This window comes from Numenius arquata, chromosome 13 (genome assembly GCF_964106895.1).
Source record: "Numenius arquata chromosome 13, bNumArq3.hap1.1, whole genome shotgun sequence".
Taxonomy (NCBI): domain Eukaryota; kingdom Metazoa; phylum Chordata; class Aves; order Charadriiformes; family Scolopacidae; genus Numenius; species Numenius arquata.
Genome location: NC_133588.1, coordinates 11,099,155 through 11,123,028, shown reverse-complemented (window position 1 = coordinate 11,123,028; position 23,874 = coordinate 11,099,155). Strand labels below are relative to the sequence as shown.

Here is a 23,874-nt window from a genome sequence, read left to right as displayed (position 1 = left end):
GTGGGATGTCTGTGTGTCCCTGGGATGTTTGTGTGTCCCTGGGATGTTTGTGTGTCTGTGGGATGCCTGTGTGTCCCACGGATGTCTGTGTGTCCCCGGGATGTCTGAATGTCTGTGGGGATAGCTGCATGTCCCATGGATGTGTGTGTGTCCCCAGGATGTCTGCGTGTCCCTGCGATGTCTGTGTGACCCTGGGGATAGCTGCATGTCCCATGGATGTCTGTGTGTCCCTGGGGGTGTCTGCGTGTCCCAGGGATGTTCTGGGTGTCCGTGGAATGTCTGTGTGTCCCTGTGGCATGCCTGTGTTTCCCACAGATGTCTGTGTGTCCCTGGGATGTCTGCATGTCTGTGGGATGCCTGTGTGTCCCACGGATGTCTGTGTGTCCCTGGGGATAGCTGCATGTCCCATGGATGTCTGTGTGTCCCCGGGATGTCTGTGTGTCCCCGGGATGTTTGTGTGTCTGTGGGATGCCTGTGTGTCCCACGGATGTCTGTGTGTCCCTGGGGATAGCTGCATGTCCCATGGATGTCTGTGTTCCCCTGGGATGTCTGTGTCCCCCTGGGATGTCTGTGTGTCCCCAGGATGTCTGCATGTCCCATGGATGTCTGTGTGTCCCCGGGATGTCTGTCCCCCCCAGAAGCCCCCATGGTTCCAGGCTCTGAGCAGGGGCCCAGGCCATTCCTCAGCCCTGCCAAAATCCAGCTGATTGTCACGCAGCCCCCAGCACCCTCCCGGCTCCATGACATCATGGACACCTGCTGTGACAACAGAGGCCACCGTGGTGATGCCGCAGGGGGATGCAGTGACATCAGAGGCACGCTGCGATGCCAGCGGGCGACCTCGGCCCCGCGGCGCGACGAGCCCCGCCCCCAAGTAGGCGGTTTGGGGCCAATTCCCCATAAAACGGGTGCGGGGGCGGGGGAACGTTCGGCCGCGGAACGTTCGGCCGCGGTGCCACGTTTCCGCCGGAGCCCGTTCGCGGGCGGACCGGTCCCCCGGTGCGCGGCGCCACCGCCGCCAGGTGAGGCCCCGCCGGGGCTGCGGGAGGCGGCAGCGGGGCGCGGGGGCCCGGAGCGGGTCCGGCCTGTCCCGTAAGGCGGGGCGAGTCGTGGGCCGGTGCCCTTGGGCCCGGCTCTCCTCCCCTGCGGGACGCTGTTGGGAAGGGCGGGTGTCGCGATTATCGGTGGCTTTAATTAACATGTAATAATCATCCCTTCCCGTCGGGCTGAGCAGGAGCGGCGAGGGTGGGCTGTGGGTCCGGGCCCGTCCTGCCTCTGCCGGCGTTCGCACCGGCCCCTGGCCCCCGGGACACGAGGGGACACTGGTGCTGTCGGCTGTGGCCGCGCTGGGCCTCGGCTGGGCCAGGCCTGGCCATCTGTCACCTGGGAGCCACAGGGTGAGGGGTTTTCCTGCTGCTCTGAGACCTGGTGTGAGCAGGGTGAGGGCAGAGAGTGTGTGTGGAGAGGGCAGGGGGGAAAGAGGAATAAAATCCTTCTTTCTCGGGAGAGGTGGCTGTAGCAGTTCAGCCTGGTAGCTTCCCGCTCCGTTGTGCTTTGCGGTGGTTTCGTGGTGCTGGGAGCTGACATGGGCTTCCTCAGCCGCTGTTGTTTCTTCCTGTAGCCGTGGGAGGGTGGGGATTGCACCTTCTCTTTCAAACACTGGCCTGCTGTGCCATCACCATCTTCAGCCCAAGGTCCCCTGCGACAAGCTTCCCCTCTGCCAGGGAGGGTTTGTGTTACTGGTTATCCCCGAGCAACAGACGGGTAAGGAAAACAGCCCCCGGTGTTACTTCTTCCTGTCCCTAGTGCCTGTAAGTCTGCGCACACCCAGTCGATCAACACTAGTTGTCTGAAGTCCATAAATGCACAGGCCTGGCTAAAGGTGCTGCTGTTTATTGCGCCATTAAATCTGGACTGGTGCTGTGGTGAAAAGGGGATAATGCGATTTTTGGAAGCGGCTGTTCCAAAGCAGCAGCTAACACCTGCTCCGCAGCCGTACGAGGAACAGCGAGTATGCCAAGTGCACTTAGCCGTGCTGGGCTGGAGCACGGCGTGATCCTGGCAAATGGTTGCTTCCAATTAATGCTCCTCTTAACGTCTGGGGCATTAATGTCTCGCCAGTGAGCTGGCCTTGGGCACAGGTTAGGGGGAGGACGTGATTTGGTTTAAGTTACGGGTGGTGTTCTCTTCTTTATTTTATATTTTAGTCTCTACAGAGAAATGGAAAGATGTCATGTGAGTTTCATCATGACCTGTTTTGTTTATTTCCATCCTGATGGTATATGTCCTGAGCGCACACAGTTACCACGCTCTGGGTTTAAAGCCTCTCCCCTTCCAGATGTTTCCGCACTAAATCACAAGTTTCTTCTGCAGAAGCAGAAATTGAGGTCAATATGCAAAAGAAAATACGCGCGAAGCCAATGTCTGGCTGGAGAAATGCTCTGAAGGTGGATGGGAGAGACTCATGGGGCTCACAGCTATGTCTATGCAAAAATAAACACTTGCCCCTGTCAGCAGGTGCTGCCTGTGGATGTCTCTGAGCAGCCTGAGCTGGGTTAAGCTGTGTTCAGCTTGTTCCTGAGTAGCTGCCAGTTCTCTGCATCCTTTTAGTTTCAGCTCCTCCCCATGGTGGGAAGCTGAGCTGGAAGGCTATTTGAGTTAAGGTGCTCCACTGATAGGTATTTATAAAAAAAATTGTAAAAAAAAAAAAAAAAAAAAAAAAAAAAAGAAGTCATTATTGCCAGCATCAAGGAAACATCACGTACACTTACAGAGCGAGAAGTTGTCATCCTTTAGTTATCTTCTCTTGTCATAGTGTTTCTCTGGGGATAGTTCAGTGGTGGTGTTTAATAGCAGCAATTAGACCATGCAGTAAAGCCCTTTTACTTCTGCCACAACCCTGTTCTTTCCTCTCTGCTCTGCTGTTGGTGTTGGTGACGATCTCCGTATGAAGAAGGTGCTTGTTCTTGCTGAGCTTCCAGCCAGAGCTCCAGGCTCTGTGCAGGGTGGGCGTCAGGATTCTTCTGAGGCATCTCCTCAGTCCTCTCAATTTATTGCTGCTTCTTCTAGTCTCTGGTGCACCAGTGGTCTCCCCTGCAAAGTGTTCCCCTAGTCCCCTCTCCTCATTATATTCTTATGGGATTTTGCACTGTGCCTTAACTGTTTCCCTAATGCTTCTGTGAGGTGGTCCAAGCAGCGTCCAGTACTATTACACAGACTTTTCCTTTTCAAAGGAAGGATGAAAAGAGGGATAAAGAGTAAACTTCAGGGACTTCTTACCAGTTACCACAAAAGCTTTTTTGCTAATGTCTCCCATGAGCGGATAGGTTGATGTCATCGTGCTGTCTAAGCACAAAGGCAGAATCTGTGACGTTTGTGCCAGCCTGTGATCTTCCTGTAAAGCCTTTAATGGTGCTACTACGCCTCCCCATTCTCTTTTGGAGATTTGCTCTGTTGAAATGCCTCTGTGCATCATGTCACCACTGTGGTGGAGCAGCTGGGCTGGGGTGATGGTTGAGCTGGGCTCAGATCAAGCTCTGGCTGCCCAGGTGGAGCCTGGTGCTGCATCTGAGCTTGTCCTGATGCTCTGCCCGTCTCTGGGTGCTGCCAGGTTGGTAATTCCAGAATGAACGATCCCACAGGTCAGTGTGTACAGGACTGCGCTCCCCTGCTGCTGTTTGCCGGGAAAACCAGCTGCTCAGCACAGGCAGGACTCCTGCTGCCTGTGGCTGTTTGAGGGCTGTTAACCACTTGGTCTGTCACGTAAGAAAGCTTTTGAGCTGAAGCAGTGTTGGTGATGGATGACCCGTCAGGTGGGAGGGTTTGGGCACTTTCCTGTACTTAGATGTGCTATTGCTCGGATGAAAGCTCATGCAGGAAGCAGCCCCTCACTGGGCTAAGCCTTAGGAGGCTTGGATTTCGTGTCTGGCTCTGTGCTGCCTAACTCGAAACACAGAGCGAGGCAGTGGTTTACCAAAGTGGTGGAAACTGCAAATTGAGAGCTAGGTACTGTTGTCTTTAATTACTTTAAATGCTGGTCCCACTGAGTTAGAACGGCACCTCAAGTAGCCGCTACTTAGTGTCCTAATGTTACTGATTGATGAAAACTATTTCATAATTTAAATTCGACTGGTTTTTTAGGGACGCGGAGGCTGTGCAGGGAAGGGTCTCTGTCTCCTGTTCCATCCGGGCAGGGCCTAGTGCACTGGGGATGCAGCAGTCTGAAGCATAAACATTAATAATACAGTGGGTATTATTCAAATGAAGGCTACCACTTTTCCTTTGTGGGAATAAACCCTTGGGTAATCACTGCACGTACTTATCTGTTCCTATAATTGCTTTCTGCAGATCACTTCAAAACAGGCAGTGCTGGCAGGATGCTGGTCTCCCTGCTCTTCCCCCAAGCGAGCCGGTCCCTTCGATGCCTCGTCCGGGACCTGCACCGTTGCAGATGGGGGTGGCACAGACAGAAGAGGGCTGGCTGTCCCCACAGGGGTCTGCAAACCGCACGGGCAGCCTTCAGCAGTGACGTTACCCCTGTCTTCACTAGGGCTTTGGCTTTCGGCGATAAAATCGCCATCATTGACCAAAACGGTGAGCACACTTACAGGGACCTTCTCAGCCAGAGTCTACGCTTGTCCCAGGAGATCTGTAGAGCTTTGGAGTGCTCCAGCAGGGACTTGAAGGAAGAGAGGATCTCATTTTTGTGTCCCAATGATGCCTCATATGTGGTAGCCCAGTGGGCTTCCTGGATGAGCGGGGGCATAGCAGTGCCCCTTTACAAGAAACACCCTGTACAGGAACTGGAGTATGTGATTCAGGATTCGCAGAGCGCTCTGGTCATCGCAGCAGAGGAATACGTGGGGAAAATAGCCCCTAGTGCTGAGAAGCTGGGAGTCCCGGTTCTGCCGCTTCTTAGGTCTCGTACTGATGGATCTGCAAGTCATGCAGCAGTGGAAGAGGGTCCCTTGACCACCTGTTCCTCATGGAAAGACAGAGGAGCCATGATAATCTATACTAGTGGGACAACAGGAAGACCGAAAGGTGTCCTCAGCACCCATGAGAACGTGCAAGCTGTGGTGAGTGCTGATTTCCCTCTGCAAAGCTTGTCCCAAGTTACAGAGGTCTTGGCCTTCAGAAGTGACTTGGGGTTGCAAACCCCAAAGCACAACATACCTTACCAGAACTAAATTCCTGCACAGAGCTGTGGGGCTGTATCTTGAAAGTCCTCAACGCTGTTAAGGTGACCCCACAGAAGAGTGATTGAAACTCTAAACCTTGTCCTTTTGGTGTTACTGTGCTGCAACTGCAGCCAGGGGCTGATAGACTCTTCTTCTTGCTTTCCTGGAAAGCAGAAGGGATGAGACCTGTTGTAAAAAGATTTTCTTTGCCGTTTGCTTTTCTTCACTGTGACTAGGAAAGAATCCTTACCCTTAATTGGAACATAACTTAGCCCAGCCCAGTACAGTACTGTGTGAAGTCTGTGCATTATTCAGCTATATATCCCCAAGGCAAAAAATCCATTAGCTCTCGGAGCCAAAAGGAATTAAAAGTTTGAACGAGCCTGCTGACTCCCTCACCAGTTGCTTATCACTGCCTGCAACTGATAGACTCATGCCATTAGGGAAAAAGGGTGGGGAATACATCGTGCCTTACAGATACCTCCGAGAGCTTACGTTGTTCTGGGTGCTGAGATACTGCAATGTCGGGAGTGGTACGAAAGCCTTGACGGATAGAGCCAGGGCTTGGCTATATTGGGCAAAGAATCTATTCCCTTACAAATATGCCGATCATTTGGGAGGCGGCCTGAGCAGTCGCCATCTTTTGTGCTGTCCTGCAGACAAGCCTAAAATGTGCTCCCTGCCTTGTGGAAGGAGGGTTGTGAATGACATGACTAAATTCCACTGTTAAATGCTTTTCTTATTTTTAGATGGCTGGAAATAAGCTTTCCAGTTGCTAACACTGGGCTCTGAAGGGCATTGTTCACCCAGAAGCCTGAGGTCTAACGCTTTAGATAATTATCCTTTTATAACAGAGTATTTTAGAAGTTCGATATTTTTTTTTTTTTTTTTTACTGACATGAAACGTATTTTCTGTTTATGAGATGGTGATTTTCTGTTCATACTGACTATCCCTTACAGGTGCTAAAAGCCCAATGTCATCGGTGTCCAAAACTATGTCAGCAGAGTTCTGGGAAAATTAGGTTTTTGATTATTAGCCTGGTGCTGCACAGGCAGAGTTGGCAGAAATAGTAATCTTGTAAGTCCTACTTAAAATCATTGTTGACTATTTGTCTCTCAGTAGCACAGAAGACTTTGCTGATGTATACAAAGACACATACTGACAAAATGCAGGAGGTGTTCCTCTTGTATTTTACTTTTGTGGTGGGAACTTTGCTCATGCTGACTCTAAAGGAAAGATTTCTGTGCCCAGGCATCATTCCAGGAGGTCTGGGATTTCTGCCTCCAGCTGTGCCAAGGGGATCTGGGGCTTGGATACCTCAGCCTTTCCCAGCAGTGGGAGTCTTTCCTCTTTCCCTAACGCTGGGTTGTATGTTTTCTTCTGCAGACAACGGGGCTGGTTGAAAAATGGGAGTGGAAGAAGGAGGATGTTATTCTGCACGTGCTGCCTTTACATCATGTCCACGGGGTGATCAATAAGCTCCTCTGTCCTCTCTGGGTGGGAGCGACATGCATCATGTTACCCGAATTCAGTGCACAGATGGTAAGCCTGGAGGGATTGCGCGTTGTCTTTGAAATTCAGCAGCGAGACCCCATGTGTTGTAATTAGAGCAACTTTGGAAATAATTTCTTAAAGAATTCCAGCCTCTTTAGCCACTGGCTGCATGTGGTTCACAAACTGGCTGTTAAAAAAACACCTTCCTTTGGACACTCTCAGTCTGGGGTAAACGTGATCTTCTGGAGGCTACAACTTGTTTAAGTGTGACGTACATAATCATAATGGTACACTGTCAGTCCTTGGGATGTTGAGGGTCTTTGACTGAAGGTGGGCCCTTCTAAATACCCACTAAGAGCATCTGCACCCAGAATAAGTGTTGTTAATTTTCTAGTACCAGGAAAGGTGGAAATACTGGATTTTTCTCTTGCGTGTTAGTGGTGTGCTGCTTGAAGCTATGCTGCTTGTCAGATAGTTCATTCTTAGTAGCTTGCATTTTCCCTTCCAATCCAGTGACCTCGGTGTTTTGTATTACATTATGAGCACAAGCTTCAGAGTTTCTTGCAGCCCAGGTAAGAGAAATAACTGGTGCTCATTGTTTGCATGGAAACATTGCTCTTCCTCCGTGGAGAAACAAGTGTTAACAGATCTATTGGTTCAGACTCAGCGGTATGAGAGAGAGTTTGCAAATCGAGGGGTTTGAAAGGTGGCAGGAGGGAAGCCTTACTTGAATGCAGTAGAGACACACTTACAATGTTGTTTTCTAGCTGAGACAGGAACCGCCAGTCCCAGTGCTCTTTGTTCCTTGCTGCGGTGGCAGGCAGCCGACCTAAAGAGAGGAAAAAAGGGGACTAGAAACAGGGCAACCGCCAGTAAGGTGGAACAGTTTCTACAGTTACCGGCCCCTGGGATCCAGCACCGTTCATCTGCGTCTCCCAGTGTCGTGGGTGGTGAGAGACGTTGGAGTCTGCAGTGTCACTCTTAAGGGAGCATATTGGGTTTGCAGGTGCTGGTGCCACCTCGTAGGAGAAAGGAAACGCGCGTTGTCAGTACAAACTCCCTGGGAAAGTGAAAAGAGCCCATCAAGCCTGTGCTTTGTAACTGAACAGGCTGCTTTACCCGTTTGTATTTATTCATATGCTGGGTGGCCTCATCACACTGAAAGGACAAAGTACAAAGGTGTGGGATACACCCAAAAGCCTTTGACTGCTGCTGCTGTCAGGCAAGGGTGAGTCTGGGCTCTGATCTAAGCGTCTGCAGGATCGTGTGATTCTTCGTTGCTTATTTCTACTTCTCAGAGAAGCAACCACAGAAAACGCGCGCTTCCTTTCTTGTTTCAAGATGGCCCTGACACCTGAATACCCAGTTGTTCCCTGAGCACTGGTCCTTTGTGGGGGGAGTGTGTGTGTGTGTGTGTGGAAATCCCAGAATTCTGGAGGGGCAGCTCTGCATTTACATTTCCAGAGTAAATAGGTAGGATGCTGTGGTAGAAGGTGGCAGGAAGGTCCCCTGGCAGAGCCAGTGCTCTCTCCTCAATGGTCACTGCCAAATTGTCTTCCCTTGTGTTTAGGTGTCACCCCAAAAGCTCAGGGAGCAGTAGGGACATGTGCCCCATTAAACCAGGGCTTTGAGTATGTCCAGCTGTGGTGATGCTCGTGATGTGGTGGAAGAGCATGCTGGCAGCCTGGAAGCAAAGCCAAGCCCTCTGGAGGGCGCGTTTTTCCACGTCCTGTGCCACCAGTGATTGATTGTCCGTTATACCCTTGTGTTTTTCTCTGCTCTCTCCCGACATCTGCAAATCAATGAGCTGACATTGAAGGATGGGTTCAGGTGCTGGGGAGTGGGACACCCCCGCCTGCCTTCTCTGATCAAAGCTCTCCCCCAGACTTGACAGCCAAGGGCAAGCGGGGACAGCACTGGAGGGCGTCCCCTTGACCCTGGAGATTGAACTTGGGCAGGGAGGTCGGCGTGGTAAGCGTGCCTGCCACAGCGAGTGTGGTTCTGAGGGCTCTCAGGTGCATTTGGGCTGTGAAGGACGTCATTTGCTTTTCTGTTTTTTTTTTTTTTATTCCCTTTATTTTTCCGAGAGCCTCCCCTGGGAGCTGAAAGTGGTTTGATCGACACTACAAAGAAAGCACATGAGGGTAAATAAGGCTTTCTTGTGGAGTTTAATGCAAGCTGCCTTTCAGTTCCAGTCTATTTTCACCAGCTGTTTACAAAATGCCCTTTGCTACTGAAATCAGCTTTCAGAAAAGCAGCAGAGTTTCAGTGGAGGATTTTGCAAAAGGAGCCCAAGTTTTGCTGTGTGCTTTTTTTCCTTCGCTGCACCTTGAGAAAGCAGCCAATTATAGTGTGATATAAAGAAACTCGAATGGCAGCTAAAACACTTGACAGGCTGATCAAAACAAGGCTAGGAACTTACTCTCAACCTGCTGCAGACATATTTAGCCTTGAGTGATACTGGCAAGGGTTCAAGAGAAACCGCAGCAGCATGCCCAATGTGTGTTTGGTTTCTAATCACTAACACTTCATTATACAAAATAAATACTTTATTATTACAGTGTTTATTAAATTACATAATTTGCGGCATGCCTTATAGTTGTGGATACAGATGCCAGTCTGGTTTCAGTGGTGGTAATAATGCTCTTTTTTTCTTAGTTAGAAGGCGTTTCAAGCCCCGGACCAAGGCTTGCTTGTCGTTCCCTGCAGCGCAGTGTTAGGAGGTGGCATCTTTCAGACCCTTCCATCTGCTTTTGGTAGTTGTCCAAGGAAAGGTTAAAAAATCAAGATTGTGGAGTGACCCCAGTGTCCTGACCAACATCCACTCTCTTACTAAAACAGCATCTGATGTCCACGGCTGCATGCAAGCTACTGCCAAGGCCACAAGGGCTCATTAAAGTGTATTGAGATGCCTCAAGCGTGAAAGTTGCTGCATAAAATCAGATTCTTTTTATTAAATGAGGACATCCATTACTTTGCACTAGCTACTGTACATGTTATAATTCACTTTATAGCACCATCTGTTAAGAATGTCTTGCTTAAGCTCTCTGTAGCATCTTTTTATTGTAAGTTATTAAAAAATATGGCTGCATCTATTAATCACTTATTAATAAAGGGTTTATAAATGGACCCTTAATTTCCGACGTTACAGTCCACTTGTACATGATGTGATAAGTCCTCTGGTGCGTATACTCCTTGTGGTGCAGCGTGTCTCCACCGGGAGCCCTTCTCGGGCCGCTGCCTGCGATCCTGCCTGGAGACCGTGGGAGCGGATCCCAGCGCTCCCGGGTGAGATTCTGGTGCTCGGGAATGACAGCACTGACTGTGGGGGGAGATGTTTCAGCGTTGCTGGGGACATGTGGACTGGGACCAGGCAGGAGAACAGCAGTGAGCCTGAGCATGTGTTCCTCCCAGCAGCTGTGTGGGGCAAGGGTGGCTCTGATGTTATTTATTATTTTATTTCAAGAGTGAGAACTAGGAAGGCAGAAACCTCCTTTGGAGCCAGAGCAAGCTGCAGCCTAAGCATCCCGATACAATCCTCCCATCATAACTTGCTGCCAAGCTGAGTTTACTTTCTCCAGCTGCGCTGCTCCTGTTTGCAGGCAGCCAGCATTTCTCAGCTGCTTCTGAACCCATTTGAATTGCCTGCCCTTTTTCTTAGGCAGGAGTAGAAATTTTAAACATGCTGGATTTTTACAGTTTTTGTGCAAATTGCTCAGAAGTAGAGAAGAGATACTCTTAATGCCTCTGCTTAATGAAGGAGTGCAGCATGAGTTGCCTTCTACCAGGCATCAGAGAAAGCCCATGGGCAAGTGCTTTTTGGAGCAGTTGGGGTCTGCATCAAGCAGGCACCAGAGCATCCATCCCCCAGCGATTCCCTCTCTCCATCTCCCTTCCTCACATCGATTCGGTGGCGGCAGCTAAGGCTGAGCACACTCTGTGGTGTGACTGTTACTCGATGGAAATGTCAGCGAGTCTGGAGAGACAGACCCAGGGGAAGCCAGGTGTCCTCCGTGCTGGTGCTCTTGCCATGACAGTCACACGTTGATGGCCCCGTTCCGGATGGGAACTTGGCTGTCCTGGCACCCTGTGGACAGGAGCCTTTTGGAGTGAGTCACAAGGTCAGTGTTTGTTTTGCAGGATCCTCCACTGAGGCTTTTGGCCGATGTGGATCCACTTTGAGTATGAACGATGGGAATGCCTTGTCTTTGCCTTGGACCACCTCTGATCTCTCCTTAAGGGACAGATGTTCTAACAGCAAAAGACTCCCTGTCAGTTCTTCACATTGATAAATGTGAGATCGGATCCCAGGAGGTCTTTCAGTCTTAAGTGCAGGAGGGGAAAATAAAAGTATTCAAAAACATGAAGGAAAAAACTTGCTCTGAGTGATGGAGGAAGCTTATGGAATTCTCAGCTCCGTGTGACCTAGTTGAGGCGGTCGCTGCCTGCTTGGCTCTGCTGGGCAGGTTTGGAGCTGTGGTGTGCTGCCTGCAGAATGACAACGCTGTCTGTGCCCTGCAACCACTTCCATGATAAATATGCCGAGATGCAGATTTATTGCCCTAAAGTTCCAAAAGGCGCTGTTGTTTTGGTGCCAGCGTTACTGCGTGTCTGACTTAAGGTGCCTCCAAGGATCAAGCCCTCTAAAAATCATACCGAATTTTACAATGTCACACGCAAAGCCATCAAAATTGTTAATTTCATTTGGACCCGTCTTTCTAGGCGTTTGTCCTGATGGGAATGATGAGCGCCCAGAGCCAGTGTGTTATTTGGGACTAACTCCCCCGATGTGCTGCGAACATGCTGTCACCCCTGGTGACAAAAGCTGGCAGCTTTTTCCCCTTGGTGGGAGGGTGCCGCAGACCTGATGCTCCTCGAGGTTTTTTGCGTGTGAGGTGTTGCTCTGGGGTCGCTGCTGCGTGGTATGGTTACACCCCTGACTTCCTCGTGAAGACCAGCAGCCTGTGCTGCATCTGTGAGCAGACTGTTTGTCCTTGCTGCTGCTGTTATCTGAGGCTGGGCACTGAGGCTTTGTACCTTCCCTGCGCTCTGCGGGGAGATCTATGGCTCAGCAGTCACCATTGCCTCCGGGAAGGAGAAGCGTGCACCGCAGTGAGCCTCTCCCCTGGATCTGTCACATCTGCAAGCATCACTCTGGGCAGCTCTTTTAGTTTATTTTTAAAAGAAAAGCAAATCCAAGCAGAGGAGCCTGATCTCCAATAGCCAAGCACTGCTAAGATGCTGCTGGTAGCGTGCTGGGGATTGCGTCTCCCATCCAGTTTCAGCTGGAGAAAGGCAATTGTCTTTTCATCCGTTAATGGGAGGCTTCAGAGGAGTAATTTTATTTCAGACTCAAACAAGAGTCAGTGGAGGGAGGAGCAGGTCACTAGTGAATGGATTATGTTTGATCACTTCTCGCAGACCTGGCTTAAAAAGTTAGAGTTTTTCTTCCCGTCTCCCCAGATCTGCCGTCTGTCCTCAGCATCTGTTACAGAGTAATGTCTTTTGATGTGTGTGGGGAAATATAAAAAATGGAACCAGAGCCTGTCATATTTACTTATATTATCAGGTCCCAAGGAAAGCACTTGCTCCTTTCAGTATGCCTACAGCATAGGAAGGGTTTAAAAGCTTCAGCCTGGAATGCAGAGGGGCCATCAAACTGCACTGATGAATAAATGATTAAAACCAGAGTCATGCAGAGCAAAAACAGTTTGGGGTTATAACAAACATGAGACAAAGCCACCAAGGGCCCGATTTCCCTTTGAAGAGAAGAATGTTTCTCTCTCTGCACATTGCTCACGGAGCGTCCATGGCTCGGTCCTTTGGAGAGAGTAGAGCTCCCTATGATGCTCTCCCATCTCATGTCGTGCCCATCTGCCTTTGTCGGGGATAAGCTGGCATTGGGCATGACCCTGCCATCCCTCTGGTGCTTCTGTAGAGTTACGGGAGCTTTCTGTCCTCGGCATCAGGCACAAGGTCTTGCCAAACGAGGAGCTGGTTCGGCTGCAGCCGCGTTGCTGCCTGTTGCTCTCGCAGACGCTCTGAAAATCACAGGCAGCCCTTTCCCTCACGCGGCAGCGATCGATGCACAACACAAACCCGTGTTTGCCCGATCAAAAGGGAAGTAAAGGGATGATTTAACCTTGCATTAGGGCTATTGTTGCTTTTGAAAAGGTTTAAAAAAAATTCAATAACAACTGAAAACGATACAATAATTTTATAGGAGAGGGGAGCTGTTGTGTCTGTCAATAGAGGCAGCACGGGCTGTCTATTAGCGGTTTGGGGCCTGATGGGAAAATCCATCCTGATATTCACTTCCTTTTCAGCTTTTAGACATTTTTGTCTGCATTTCCTCTGGCTGTTTTTGGGAGTCCTGTATCAGGAAAAATCTTGGAAGATTTAGCAGACAAATGGTTGCTGCCACCTTCTCTTCTTTTTTTTTTTTTTTTTTTTTTTTTGCATTAGAAGATGCCCAGATGTTGGTAGATCTGGTGTTTTCTATCTAGTTTACAGCGTTGCGCGTCTCCCTGTGAAGGTGAGGCCTCTGTAAAGGAAAAAAAAGTTACTGTCTCTTCTCCTCTGTGTTTGCATCTCTTGCTTCACGTGATCTTAGCAGATCTGGAGGCTGGTTGGGAAGGTTGCTGTATGGAAGGACCATCTCTTGGAGCAGCTTGCACGTTCCTCTGTCCTCAGTCACCATCGTGCCATCTGTGTGCTGGAAGAAATACGTGGGAAAAATCTTACAGCTGTGTCTCACTGGCCTTGTTTTGTACCCACTGGTGTCATTTTCTCCTTTTTTTTTTTTCCTTTTTTTTTTTTTCCCTGATGGCAAAATCCCACTGTCCAGCCCATGGAATTGCCCAGATATGCTTTTGTGCAGTGGGAGGGGAAGAAAATTAGGAATGTCAGGCTGACAGGAAGGCTTTTGGGAACAGAAGGTCTCCCACTTCTTTGCTGGCTCAGGCAGCCCGGTCCTGTAAGCGTGCCCTGGGCTTTCACTGCCATTATTCCTGATAGGAAGCTGTTCCCACTCTTGCTTTCTTGCAGTTAGAAACTTTGTGTTTCTAGCCCTTGTTTATCTTAAAAGAAATCTTGGTCCATCTCCATCTTCCATCGGAAATCTGCTGCTTCCCTTGTGTCCAGTGAGCGCACGGTGCAAAGTCCAGCAGCTGTGGCACACAGTGCCGTGTTCACCTCCAGAATCCATGGCTTTTTAAAAGCACTTGGGGTCCTGAGGTATCAGGTGAGCACAATAAAATGAAATGATGGGCTGCCGATACCCTGTCCGCAGGTAATTGATGTGGTGACGGTGACACATGGGATAATGGAGAGGAGGAGATTGATTGTGCTGCTCTAAGCCTGAGGGTGCTGGAGGATGCCGTTGCGCTGGAAGGGCAAAGCTGGCCTCTTGCTATGAGCCTGTCCAAGCCCCAGGATTGATTGATTAGTCCCAGGTAACGAGACTTTCCCAGATCCTTCTCTCAAACCGTGAAGTTATAGTTATAAAACAGAAATAGCTGTTACAGCTGGCTGGGCAGTGACAAGCCCCCCGGACAGCTCGGGGTCTGCGGGGGGCTTGGGGCTGCCAGCTCTGTACCACGGCTCGGTGCTTAGTGCCGTTAAAACACATGGGTCGGATCCAGATTTGGCTGAGCAGGAGCAGAGCAGGTGGAGATGTTTGGCTGTCAGCAGATCACCCCGGCAGCTGGTGGCACAAATCCAAAGGCAGCTGCTTATCTTCAGGAAGGGGCTATTGCTGGGGCGAGTCGGACTGACACAGAAAAAGCTGCTCCCGTGGCTGGAGTGGCGGTGGGGAGGATTTTATCTAGGGCAGGAGCTGAGCAGGCCTGCGAGGACAGGGAACTCTGGGGTGCAAGAGAGATCTGCTGTGTTTTGGAGTGGTAGTTTTGGTTTTTTTTCAAATCCAAATCCATGTGAAAATAACTCTGCTGCTTGGCCAGACTGGAAGTCTGCCTGCGCTCCCCGCAGCTGCTCTGGACTTGTGAAGGCAAAAAAAAAGTCACACAGCAAGGATCGAACAGCCCTGAGCATCTGTCTCCCTTCAATCCTCTCGGCACAGTCCTGGTCCCTGCCATCGCCTCTCTCCCTGCCCAAGACAATGGCTCTCGGGAGCACCAGGCTGAGGAGAGCAGGTCCACGCATTCAGCCCCTGGCTTTGGAGAGGTCCTTCTCCATCCTGCTGCCTCAAACAGGAAAGATAATGGAGGGTTGAAGAGAAAAAGATCTTTGGGGAAAGAGGCTGGGAGGAGTAAGGTAGGGCTTAGATCCTTCTAAATGCAATTTTGGCTATTCCAGCTTGTTTTAGGGCATCATGCTGGTAGGTAGGGTTTCTTCAAGGGAGTGCAACGTTCTCTCTCCGGGCTCATCACCCATCAGTCTGGGCACGTCACGTTCCTCCTCTGCTTTCCCTGATGCCAAGGGGATCTTGCAGTTCTTATGTCCCAGTTCCCGAGGTGTCTGGGGGGTTTCTACCTTGTGCATTCATCTCGCCCAATCAAGGACTGTCTCTGGGCTGGGAGGCAGCGTGATCTCCTCTCTGTTCAGTGGGACGGTGTCTTTGTTGGATGTGTCCTGCTCTATTAAGAATAACAACATGGTGGTGGGGTTTGGTTTTTTTTTTTTTTTAGGAGCTGATTGTTCGGAAGCAGTGGAGTGAGAGGCGCGGGGCTGGTGGTGGTGGTGCGGGGGAGGCGGCGCCGACGCAGCGAAGTAGAAAGTAATGACATGGAGCCCGAGCGAGCAGGACGGAGGGGAAGGGGGCAGAGTGACAGCATGAAGGAGAATCACTTGTTCACCTTCCATCAATTCCTGCTTTTCCTTGCCACTGCACGCGCCTGTGTGCAGCTGAGCGTGCGCGGGCAGGGAGGGGAGAGGCAGCGCGCCTTGTCAGGAGCTGTTAGGAAATACATTTGTCAACAGCGGGGCAGGGACCTGAGCGGAAGGAAAGAGGTGGCCGTCACCGTAGCCTTTTATTTATTGATGGCTTCGGATCGTTCCTGCCTTGGGAAGAGCTTCACCTAGGGGGAAGAGTGGCAAGGTGTGGGAGGAATAGGCCCACTTGTAATATTTATGGCTCTTACCCTTTGCTAACTGCTCCCAGGTGGGGCTGCTCCATCTTCATTCTCCACCAGCAGAGCCGGCTCCGGGAATTTGCCCCCATTTGTAGTTCCCACAGGTTAGCAGGCGTTGTAGCAGAAGAACATCTGTCCCACAGGGACCGTTCCTCTCAGGATGAGGATGGTTGGTGAAGCTGCCCCCCTGGCTGGCTGCTGTCTCCTGACTGCAGCTGTTTTACCTGCAGTTTCTGGTGGCTGATCTGAGCTCGCTGGGGACACGTCTCTGTGCCCACTCACCAGAAGATGACCATTTCCATTGCAGTGGAGTCCCACTTCCAGTTCAAGTGCATGATAGCTCTCTTCCCAGCCCTGCCATCCATCTTAAAAGCATTTCTCCCTCAAAAGTTCGAGTCTGTGGGCTCCGACCTGTGTATCATGTTCTTTGGATGTGACTTGGTGTCTTTCCAAAGAAGAGCTGCCATGCTTTGAAAAGCTGGTGGCTTTGTGTAGCCTCTGAAGAGCTGTACACGATAAGGGAATTAATTGATTGTGCCCCAAGCTTATGTCTTCATGAGCAAAATCTTGGCTGTAACATGACAGAACTAAAAAATGCCATTTCCATCATCTTGTCCTCGTTAAGAGTGAAAGCATGTGGGTGATCCACTGGTGGGAGGAGAGAGTTGAATATTGTGCTTTGGGCAATAAGGGGCGTGATGAGGGTTGGGACCTGTAGTTCTGGACATGGATGAGATGCACACAACAAGCTTCCAGTTGTTTGTACTTTTCAGAAGTCTTAGACAGCAGAGGTTTGACTGTGAGCAGCACAGGGTGGGTTTGTTTTGGACAAGCCTGTTGCACTCCTGTACCTCAGTTTTCCCTTGCACCGTATGAAGGAGCAGTGAGGGCTCACTGCCTCATGAAGGGTTTGCAGAGCCCTCGCTTGTGAACCTCTTCAAAGGTGCTGAGGAGGCAGCACTGACAGCGCTTACGATCGCTTCCCTCTACACTTTGCGTTGAGGTGTATTTTTATATGTGTATGTTCCCTTCCTTTATAGGTTTGGAAGAAGCTCCTAAGCACTGAAGCTCCCCGTATCAGTGTCTTCATGGCAGTGCCCACTGTCTATGCGAAGCTGATAGAGTATTATGACAAGCATTTCTCTCGGCCACAAGTCCAGGATTTCGTGCATGCCTTTTGCCAGGAGAACATCAGGTAGGTGAGCAATGCCCCTCTGCGCTGGGTAGGGGCTGCTGGTGGCTGGCTGTCCCCGTGGTGGATCTGCCAAGGCCTTTTTTCAGCTTCACCTCTTTGCAGTGCAGGTTGTTGTGCTTTAGTGTCTCTTTGAGAAGAACCAGGGTGACATTATTTAATTATGAGCCACTCTTGCATGGTAAAGCCAGAAGGGGTCTGCACGCTCATTATATGTGTCACCCTACATAACACAAGACTAAAGACTTTGTCCTACAACCCGAGCTTGTTCTGAAGTACCCCTTTTAGGAGACTGGCCCGTCTTAACTCAAAACCCACATCAGACAGAGATTCTTCTATATGTGAGGAACATTCTTGGTAGCAGTCAAAAGGCTTTTGGGAATTCTGTCTTAAGGATTTATGTAGGAGCAGGCTTTATGTAACCCCGACTTAGACTGCAAATTCCCTGGAGCAAAGATGATGTTGGGTACTTCCTTATGTGGAGTTTCCTTGTGCAGGTTAATGGTGTCAGGCTCAGCAGCCCTGCCTGTGCCTGTCCTGGAGAAATGGAAGAGCATCACCGGGCACACGTTGCTGGAGAGGTATGGGATGACTGAGATTGGGATGGCGCTTTCTAACCCTTTGCATGGAGTCCGTGTCCCAGGTAGGAGTCTCTAGAGGGTGCACACTGTTGGGAGCTGTTTGGCAGTGAAGTGCTCTTGTTTTTACTCATCACAGAGAATATACATCTAATCACCATTTGTTGTGATTGACGAGCAGGATACAGTGGGAACACTGGTGCTGGTAGGAGAATTGGCTTTGGGAAGCCAGAAAGGGGCATGGGTGTGAGAAGTGTCTGGTGGGTTTCCCTGGGATCACTGGCCATGGTGGATTGGCAAAGCTGTGTGTACAGAGCTCGCAGTGGTGCACGCTGACCTGATCAGCCAGGCTGGTTCTGTCCAGAAAGCAGGGTCCATACTGATGCTTTATGATGTCCAGAGTCTCAGTTGAAGCACTGTGATGGGACTGCATCTTCAGCTCCTGCTCTGTGAAGTCGTATTTGTGTGCGGTGTTGACACAGGAGTCCCCACGTGACAGTTGGTGTCCAATCGATCAGTACTGAACGTTTAAAATAGGATGTCTGCTCACTCTTATTTTAGTGCAAGCTTCTTGACTCTTCAGGAATTAGAAATTGTCACACCTCGTTGTACACTCTGGTTCTGTTCTCTCCTTGTCTTCCCTCACTTCTCTTAGCTACACTTTGTGACTCTTCTCATTATCTGTCGTTTATGTAACCTAGAAATAAATTGATCTGAAACATTAAAAATAAGAAATGCCCCCACCCTCCCTTGGTTAAAAACGTGGCCATCTGTCTGCCAAGCAACCCAGCCCACCACTGTGCCACCCTCTCCTCCCCACATGCTGTCTGCATACGCATGACACTACATATGCGTCGTCTTGGTCTCTGGTGTCTTGGGGACCAGAGTTACCCAGGGGGGCTGTCCTGGGCGTCATGGCTTCCCACAGCACCCCAGTCCCATGGGATGCAGAAGCCATGCGCCTGCAGGGATCGCACAGGGAGAGGAGAACTGCTACCCCAGCTACGCCAGCACTGGCTCTTCAACCCGAGAACAGCTCAGGGGCAGCACGAAATACAAACTCTAGTTTACTCTGCTGAGGCAGAGTAACTGTAGTTCCCCCACCCCAGGTCAGCCAGTGTTCCCTTCCCCCAGAAGCCCTGTCCCTGCGGACAGGAGAGGGAAGCAGGCAGGGAAACGAGATTCCCACCTGCATGAACTCAAGCTCTCTGAGATCCCCACGCCGCAGGGTGACGGTGCAGTTTGAATGTCTCTGTGGCCTGGTTATATTTGCTTTTCATTCATCTTCAGGAGGGGAAATGAGTGGATGCTCTAGAAATTTCCCAGGAGAAAGGAAATAAGACTGAAAATAACATGGGCAAGATGTATGTCTTGTACCTGGGTTTGCAGGGGAGCTGGGGACAAGTCCTCTCATGCAGCTACAAGCGGAGGGGCTGAGGATAAGGGCCGGCTGACCGTCACTCCAGCCACCATCCAGGGGCTCAATGCATCCCCAAGAGGGGAGAGAAGGATCTTACAAAGGTGTGGATCAGTGAGAGACCTTACATAAAGAAGGCTATAATTGAATAGGCTTGATTAATTTATTTCAGGAAGTGTCAGTTGGGAAGCAGATGGGTGAAGCTGAGGCATAATTTACTGGAGCTGTGAAAAAGCTTTTGATATAGTACCCCATTAGAGGCTGGGATGTAAGGTCACCACAGAGCATCCCGTGCGAGAGAGTCAACTGAGAAATGCAGCGATGGGCTGGGAACAGAGGCTGGCCAGGAGGAGGAGTGAAACGTCCACAGAAAAGACCTCAGGTGGCACTGGTGTTACAGGGACAGATGCTAGGCAGTGGTGACCACAGACCCACGTGCTGGCCAAAGCAATTGGAGCACCACAAGCACGGCACTTTGCCCCTTGGGTAAATCCAGGGATCCTCATGCTTGCCCAGGGGATTTCTCTTGGACTGGAAGCAGTACACGTCCTTCTCTGCTGCTTCATGAGCTCCTGCCTCTGAGGAGAGGTCTGGGGCTTCCCTCGCCCACTTCCACCCACTCGGTGTGGCTGGGGAACGGTCAAGTCCTCGGTGCCTGCCTGTCCTGCCTGTGTCACCAGAGGTGTCCCTGGCAGCGTGACACTGCTCTCTTCCTGCAGCACAGGTCTGAAGGGGCAGAGGCGGGTGGGCAACCTTAATTTCCAGAAGAAGAAAAGATGAAAGATTTGAAAGATAAATGTTTGCTTGTATATGGTTAAAACCCTGCTTAAAATGCCTCTGTTTTCACCAGCTCTCATTCTAATCCCCCCTGGTGCTGTTACTGTGAAGGGAGATGAATAATTCATGGACGGAGAATGCCTCACTGGGCCTAATCACCACTTTAATTGGAGGTTTAGATCAGAGGCGGCTAATAGCTCCTACAGCGGGGACTCCGTGTATTGTTGACAGTGAGATCGTTGAGTGCCTTATCGTTGGCCTGTTTCAATTCTCCCAGGACACCACCGCACATAACAGCATCGAGGTCCCCAGATACCGAAGGACACAGACCGCAGGGCCAATTAAATTTATCTGGGAAGAGCTGACAACTTTTTTAAACAGAGAGGAGAACCGGTGAAAGAATAATAGTGTCGCTCCTTCCTGACTGCCGCCCGGCTGATGCCGGCTGAGCTGACACCGTGGGCATGTTGCCAGCATTTCTTAACATTCAGGAGCCTGCAAATTGGAGAGAGCTGGGAGGGAGTGAGAGGGGAAGGAGCAGGGGTTTCTCCCTATTTTCCCCTCAGGATTATGGCTTGGGACAAAAGGAAGTGACTACTGAGCGTTGACCCCCCTCTGATCACCCCTGATTGTGGTCTTGGTGAAGCCAGGACCTCCAGTGCTGTTCCTTTGGGAACGGGCTCAGCCTTCTGCTGACCTGTTGGAATCAGCATGGTGTGCATCTTGGACATGGCAGATGGGCCTGAGAAGCTCTAGTCATTTTTTTCGCATGAATTTTATTAATACTGTCAGGTTTGTGTAGCTCTAATCGATATTACGAGTCTTTTCAGCCTTTACAGATGTTGATTTTCAAGTTTGTAATTTTTCCTAAATACCAGAAAGCCTCTTCCAGACCAAGTATAAGGAAACCAATCCCTGCGAGTGACTTGTTTTACTTTATCCAAGTAGGAAATAATTTGTAATGGTGATCTGAAACACGGTATGGGAAACACGTTGTCTTCTCTGTATCTTCAGATTTGTTTGACAGCACTGTGCTGATCTTTGGTATTTCATTCTCAAAGACTAGAAGTGGGCACTAACCATTTAGTCCTGCTGCCCATGAATCAGTCTGTTGCATTTCTGCATTGAGGTCAGTAGCTTGCATACAGGGAGGAAGCGTATCCCAGGAAGGCATCCATCTGATCTTGATTTGAAGGCTTCCAGGGATGGCAAATCTGTGAGAGCCCGTGGCAGTTCATTGCACTGGTTACTGCTCCCTCCAAGAGCTTTGCCAGACTGACTTTGCAGCATCTGCCTGCCGTCCCTGCCCAACATCTCGCAGGCAGGTTGGAGGCTGTTCACACAAGGCATTTTTCACACTGGAGAAAATGTTCCCATAAATATCTATGGTGGTTTCAAGCAAGCTTGATGTGCAAACATTTGGTGTGTTTTCCATGACTTTTGTGCTTTTTGAGTCCTCCTTGAGGCTACCATGGCAGGTAATGGACTGTTAAAATACATAAATACCTCTACATGGCACCTCCAGGCACTTCTCCTGGCACGTACTTCTGCCTCCGTGCTCTGCTGCAGTCCTCTGTCTCTGACTCCTGGCAGTGTGTGGCCATGAGATGAGAGCAGCCCAAGCGATGGTCATGGTAAGAGAAGGACCTGGCTGCGTGTGTTGGCTGACCTGAACACCCAAGGCAATTTCAAGCTGAACAGACACACATCACGGAACTGCCATGTCGCTTTCTGTTTATTTCTTGCCAGATTTGCTAATTGTTCGGGTAGTTTCACCGCAATAAAATCTCACTCCCTCATAGCCCATCTGCTCTTAGCTGATCCTGCAGGGATGCCATAAATCTGGGCTACGACGACATATCAATTTCCATGGCAACTGACCAATGTAGCAAACAAAATCATGATGTCACAGATACCGGATCTCCAGGGCTTGAACAAGAGAATGAGACCAGGGTAGGGAAAATGCCACTTGAACCCAAACGCCTGAAAAACTTGACGAGGGGAAGACAGCGCTGAGCTCTAGGTCCTGCACACCCTACTCTAAGGACTTTCCAATGTTGAGCTGAACCTAGTAGAGCTAGAAACCATCACCAGCTGGAGGCTCTCCAGGGAAAAAAAATTATCACCTCTTAAAATAAAGAGTACGCTTACTCATAAGCCTAGACCTGTCCAGTCCTCCTGAGCCACAGGCTGCTCTGTGCTGACGTCCCCCTCCCCACTCGTAGGGGATGGGTGTCACAGGCTTCATCTTGCAGTGAAGACCGTCCTGTGCCATTGAGATGCAGAGTGAAACCTGCTGAGCCACCAGATGCCCGCCCACGACTCCTGGTTGCTACTGAGCCTGGAGCCCCCCATCAGACAGAGGTCGCAGGAACAAAACTGCCCTTTCTTCTGTGCTTTCCGATGCTCACCAAGAAGAGCGTGCACTAAACCAAGGGGTGGGAATGCTGCAGGCTGCAGGTTGGTGAGCTCTGGGTCACAGGGCCATCTTGGAGCTTAATAGCAGTTGTTCATGACACAGTGTCAGATTCCCTGGCTTTGAAAATTGAAACCTGTGGAAGAACGATGTGGTTTTGATCTCTGCTTTTCTCCTGTGATGTTTTATATACAGTGTATTGATGTTTCATAAAACTGAGATAATCCCTTGCAATTCTCACACTGTTAAACCTTTGCCTTCTCTGTCAGGTCCAGGCTATAGAGAAGCAGTGAGCCACTGTAGTAATCATCGTGCTCACTCTTTTCACATCTTTGTGTAGGTTTCATGGTGCTTTTTCTTTTTTCTTTTTTCTTTTTTTTTTTTAAAAGACAGCTTCATTACTGAGCTACGAAGCTGTGCTGATATCTTCAAAGACTGGACAAGAGAGACTGTTCAGGGCTGGAGACACGTTTGTTTTCCTAGGCATTTCCAACACTGCCTGATCAGCGAACAGCAGCATATTGCACTGCAGTGACATTTGCATGCAGACATACGATGTGATCGAAGCCTTCCTGACGGGTGACCCCCTGCTAGGAAGTTCTTTAGTGCCAACACAGTCTGCAGATGCCATTGATAGACGAGCAGCTGCTCTTTTGCATCCTTGATTTTGTGGTTTCCCAGAGGCTGTCCACTGTTTCAGTCTTGTTTTCCTTTGCAGGTTCTGTGGGCACCCCGCTTCCAGGGGTGAAAGTGCGCATTGCCTCTGAGACCTTGAAAAACGGTGGTCGGTCCTACACCGTCCATGCTCAGGGAGATGAAGACAACACACAGGTAGTGTTCAGCCATGTTTTCTGCTGCTTCATTTTGGCTCGTGAAAAGTTCTCTCCTCCCCAGCTCTTTGAAGCCCCAAAGGTTGAGGCATGCTCTGCTGTTATTCCCAGGAACTCAGTTATGCTATTTAGAGTTTTCTCTTACTTGTACACATTTATGGCTTACTATAACCACGGTACTTTATGGACCACACAAGTGTTGTCCTTGCCTCCAAAGAAGAACAACATCTGAGAGAGAACACCCCTCTGTATGGGGGTGGAAGGTGAAGGCTATGGTATAAGGGCTATGGGCTATGGTATAAGAAGATGATAATGTGTCTGCTGAGGCTGTTGATGGCCCAGAGGAAAGTGATGGGCCAAGCAGAGCTTGGCCTCTGAAATTCAGGTCAAAAAGTTGAAGTCTACTGCAGAAGGTAAGAACAAGGCATTGACAGGAATTCAGATGGACCATACTCCAGCCTAAAGTCACTAAATAGTCTGGAGGAGAGGATGAGTGCTGGAAAATCTAGGAATGGGGTCTGTGTGTATTTCACTGGGTTTGATCAGGGTTTTAGCAATGAGAATTGGAAGAACAGGACTGGGGGCCTTGGGGGTTGCATTCGTTTTGAAACGGCACAGGAGGCAACCCATCAGGTTTCCATGAAAGTCCAGCTCCAGCTGCCAAGTGATATCTGCACCAGCGGTTCTGGTATCTCAGAAGTCAGATATCCTTGATGGTGAAGCGGTTGGACCTCTTTCCCTGTGAGCTGCCCCTGTGTTGGGGGGTGCTGCGTGTTCCCCGCTGCAGAAGCAGCCCCCAGCCCAAGGTCTAGTGTGTCCTGCTGCCTCAACCCCTTTCTCTCACCGCAGAAACGGCTGAACAGGGTCTGCGTTCCTGCCACATCTCCTTTGCACCCT

At 50.1% G+C, this 23,874-nt stretch overlaps 1 protein-coding gene across 2 annotated transcripts in view; it reads left to right on the top strand.

Annotated features, from left to right (window-relative positions):
• The first annotated feature begins 977 nt into the window (after window positions 1-977).
• The window catches only part of ACSF3 (acyl-CoA synthetase family member 3), a 66,243-nt gene continuing 43,346 nt past the window's right edge, over window positions 978-23,874 (top strand). The window contains exons 1-6 of one of the 2 annotated variants that reach the window (XM_074157955.1): window positions 978-1,022; window positions 4,348-5,078; window positions 6,568-6,723; window positions 16,808-16,962; window positions 17,457-17,602; window positions 22,866-22,978. In XM_074157955.1, the coding sequence (XP_074014056.1) occupies window positions 4,377-5,078; window positions 6,568-6,723; window positions 16,808-16,962; window positions 17,457-17,602; window positions 22,866-22,978 (1,272 nt within the window). In that variant the 5' untranslated portion in view covers window positions 978-1,022; window positions 4,348-4,376. The remainder of the gene's footprint in view (window positions 1,023-4,347; window positions 5,079-6,567; window positions 6,724-16,807; window positions 16,963-17,456; window positions 17,603-22,865; window positions 22,979-23,874) is intronic. The other variant, XM_074157956.1, reaches the window with a different exon arrangement.